The sequence below is a fragment of the Nothoprocta perdicaria genome, unplaced genomic scaffold (assembly GCF_003342845.1).
Source record: "Nothoprocta perdicaria isolate Ctin4 unplaced genomic scaffold, notPer1 scaffold_544, whole genome shotgun sequence".
In the NCBI taxonomy this organism is placed as follows: domain Eukaryota; kingdom Metazoa; phylum Chordata; class Aves; order Tinamiformes; family Tinamidae; genus Nothoprocta; species Nothoprocta perdicaria.
The window spans coordinates 54,044-57,658 of NW_020455804.1; the positions used below are offsets into that span (position 1 = coordinate 54,044).

General features: G+C 64.7%; 1 protein-coding gene across 1 annotated transcript in view; it reads right to left on the reverse strand.

Annotated features, from left to right (window-relative positions):
- Window positions 1-331: 331 nt before the first annotated feature.
- NECTIN4 (nectin cell adhesion molecule 4) overlaps window positions 332-3,615 on the reverse strand; it is a 6,488-nt gene continuing 3,204 nt past the window's right edge. The window contains exons 4-8 of the mRNA XM_026048505.1: window positions 3,189-3,352; window positions 2,402-2,549; window positions 2,209-2,287; window positions 1,688-1,792; window positions 332-580 (exon numbers count right to left, since the gene is read on the reverse strand). Coding sequence (XP_025904290.1) covers window positions 332-580; window positions 1,688-1,792; window positions 2,209-2,287; window positions 2,402-2,549; window positions 3,189-3,352 — 745 coding nt within the window. The remainder of the gene's footprint in view (window positions 581-1,687; window positions 1,793-2,208; window positions 2,288-2,401; window positions 2,550-3,188; window positions 3,353-3,615) is intronic.

Below are 3,615 nucleotides of genomic sequence, written 5' to 3' on the forward strand. Positions count from 1 at the left end.
ACATTTGGGGACCGGAGCTGCAGCRGAGGACACTACCCACGTCCCATCCCCAAACCTGCACCAGCACCTCGAGTGGCTTTTGGGGACCGAACCCCTCAGGCTGTAGCGTGCCCCATGTCCCCGCAGTRGTGCCAGCAGCCAAGGTGGCATTTGGGGACCGTGCCCCGTGCCAGGTGTCCATGCAGGTCACAAGGAAGAGGCGGGCAGGGGTGTCCCGTTCCCCCGACGCCCCCCACCCCAAGTCCTGCGGCTGGAGCTGCGGGGTGCAGCGAGGGGCCGGGGGACGCGTGGTGTCCCCCGCGGCGCCAGCGTGTCCCGTGGCAGCGCGCGCTCACACCAGGTGCCCGCGCCCGTTGATGTAGATGCCGTTGGTGGTGGGCTTGGCCTGCAGCATGCCGTTCTCCTGCACGAAGTGCGTCATGGCCTGCTTGATGGGGTTGTCCCCGCTGTCCTCCTCCTCCTCCTTGGGCTCCTTGCCCTGCGGCGCGGGCAGCAGCGGCACTGCCGGCACCTCCGTCTGTGTCTCGATCTCCCGCACCGTGGAGAGCGTCGAGTAGCTGCGGCCCTCGGCCTCCTCGCTCTGTGGGGACGGGGCATGAGGACGGGGGACCCCTTGCCCTGCCGCAAGGAGCCCTGCCCGGGGCCAGGGCACCGCTGCACCCRAGGGTGGCACGCGGGGCGACAAGGGACGCGGACGTGGGGAGGTGGGTGCAAGCGCGTGTGTGCGCACGGGAAAGGGGCTGGCACACAGAAAGGGGGCTCGGAGCTGCAGGGGCACTGGCACGCTCAAAGCAGGGGGCACACGTGCAAGSGGGCTACAGGTGTGCAAGGGGGTGGGCACACGCGGAAAGGGTTTGCACGCTCAGAGGACGCTTGCACATATGGAAGAGGGATKGCACACCAAAGGCTGGATTGCACACCCAGTTTGGGGTTTGCACACATGGAAGGGCAATTTGCACGCACAGAAGGGGGTTTGAACACACAGAAGGAGGTTTGCATGCACAGAATAGGGTTTGCACACACGGATGATTTGCACACACAGAGTGGTGTTTGCACACACACAAGGGGGTTTGCATGTGCACAAGGGGTTTTGCACATGCAGAAGTGTGTTTGCACGCACACAAGGGGGTTTGCACGTGCACAACGGGGTTTGCACGTGCACAACGGGGTTTACACGCACATAAGGGGGATTGCACGCACACAACAGGGTTTGCACGCACACAATGGGGTTTGCACATGCACAACGGGGTTTGCATGTGCACAACGGGGTTTGCACACACACAAGGGAGTTTGCACGCACATAAGGGGGTTTGCATGCACACAATGGGGTTTGCACGTGCACAACGAGGTTTGCATGTGCACAAGGGGTTTTGCACATGCAGAAGTGTGTTTGCACGCACACAAGGGGGTTTGCATGTGCACAACGGGGTTTGCACGTGCACAACGGGGTTTGCACGCACATAAGGGGGATTGCATGCACACAACAGGGTTTGCACGCACACAACGGGGTTTGCACGTGCACAACGGGGTTTGCACGCACATAAGGGGGTTTGCACGTGCACAACGAGGTTTGCACGTGCACAAGGGGGTTTGCACGTGCACAACGGGGTTTCCTTGTGCACAAGGGTGATTTGCACGCGCGTCCCCCAGCTGCCTCGCCATGCCCGCCGTGCCCCCACGCTCTCACCATGGCGGAGCAGATGCTGGTGCCACGCAGGCTGTCCCCACGCAGGCTGTCCCCACGCAGGCTGCCCTGGCGACTCTCCGTGCGCAGCTGCAGCGTCTCCTCCAGCTGCAACACCCGCCGTGAGGAACCGGCAGGGACCCCCAGCGCCTCCTTGGGCACCCCAGCACGCAGCCCCCTCACGTGCTCGTTTGGCACCCCAATTCCCAGCTCCCCTTGGGCACCCTGATGCTGGGTGCTGCCACATGCGCCCTCCCTTGGGCACCCCATGACCAGCACCCTGAGCACCCAACACTCCCGTGGTACCCAGCACCTTGAGCACCTCAGTGTCCGGGTCTCCTTGGGAACCCTGATATCCAGCACCCCAAAGTCCAGCACCCCTCGAGCACCCTGATACCCATGACCTTGGGCCCAATATCCACCATCTTGAGCACCCCAAAGTCCAGCACCAGTGTCCGTCCCCTTGGGCACCCCAATACCCAGCTGCCCTTGGGCACCCCGATGCCAGCGCTCTGGGCGCCCACCTGGGCGCGCGTGTCGGTGCTGTGGCTGGAGTGCAGGCGCCGGATGGAGTTCTCCCGGGTCAGCGTCAGCTCCTCCTCGCTGCGGGGACAGCGGTGACAATGCTGAGAGCCAGCCCCCCAGCCCCCCCCATGTCATCGCCATCCCCATGTCCCCATGGGGACACCCCGGCCCCACACCCTGCCCAGCTCTTACTACTTCTCGGAGATGCGCTTGGTCTTGCGCTTGTGGTAGAGGGCCATGACGACGATGACGATGAYGAGGACGCAGAGCAGCACGGCGGCGATGACGCCCACCACCACCACCGAGGCGGACACCAGGTCCACCTGGCGCACCTCGTTGTCTGCGGGGACACCCCGTGAGCCCCAGGTCCCGTGGGTGCAGCGAGAGCGGCGGGGAGCGGGGCCATGAGTAGACAGGTGAGTCACGGGTGGAGGGATGAGTAGATGGGCGGGTGGATGGATGGATGAGTGGAGGGATGGGTGGGGGGATGGATGGACAGAGGAACAGACAAAAGACTACGTGGGTGAGTGGTGAGAACTGGATGAATGGAGAAAAGTGACGGGACAGAAAGATGGGATGGAAGGACAGATGTGGATGGATGGAAGAGGAGGTAGAGGAGATGCAGYGAGAGATGAGAGGCCAGCAGGACAGACGGTTGGGTGGAGAGATTCACTGGATGCCGTGACACTGAACGGGTGGAGTTYGGGAGCAAATGGATGGATGGAGACTTGGGAGCGGATGGGAAGGACTGGGGATGGAGAGAYGAGGGGATGGACATGCAGGAGAGCSCAGGGARGAAGAGAGGATGGGGAGGAGGARGGACAGGAGGASAGATGGATGGTGRCAGATGGTGAAGGGATGGGAGGAAGGACAGAGAGATGCGGCAGAAGGACGGACAGACAGACGGGCAGGAAGGTGAAAGGAGACAGGACGTGCCCAACCCGCGGGCAGGGGGACCCCGGTGCCACCGGGCACCCACCCGCGGCTCTGCTGCGCACGCTGACGTTGGCGCGGGCCTCCTTGGTGGCCACGCTGTTGGCGATGCGGCACACGTAGTCGCCGGCGTCGGCCACGGCCAGCGGCCGCTGGAAGACGAGCGTGTCCCCCTTGGCCCGCACGCCGGCGGGCAGCGGTGCGTCCAGCCTGCGGGGACAGCGGGGACAGCGGCGTGACGCCCCTGCACCCGTGGGGACAGCGGGGACAGCGGCGTGACGCCCCTGCACCCATGGGGACAGCGGGACAGCGGCGTGACGCCCCTGCACCCGTGGGGACAGCGGGACAGCCGCGTGACACCCCTGCACCCATGGGGACAGCGGGACAGCCGCGTGACGCCCCTGCACCCATGGGGACAGCGGGGACAGCGGCGTGACGCCCCTGCACCCATGGGGACAGCGGGGACAGCGGCG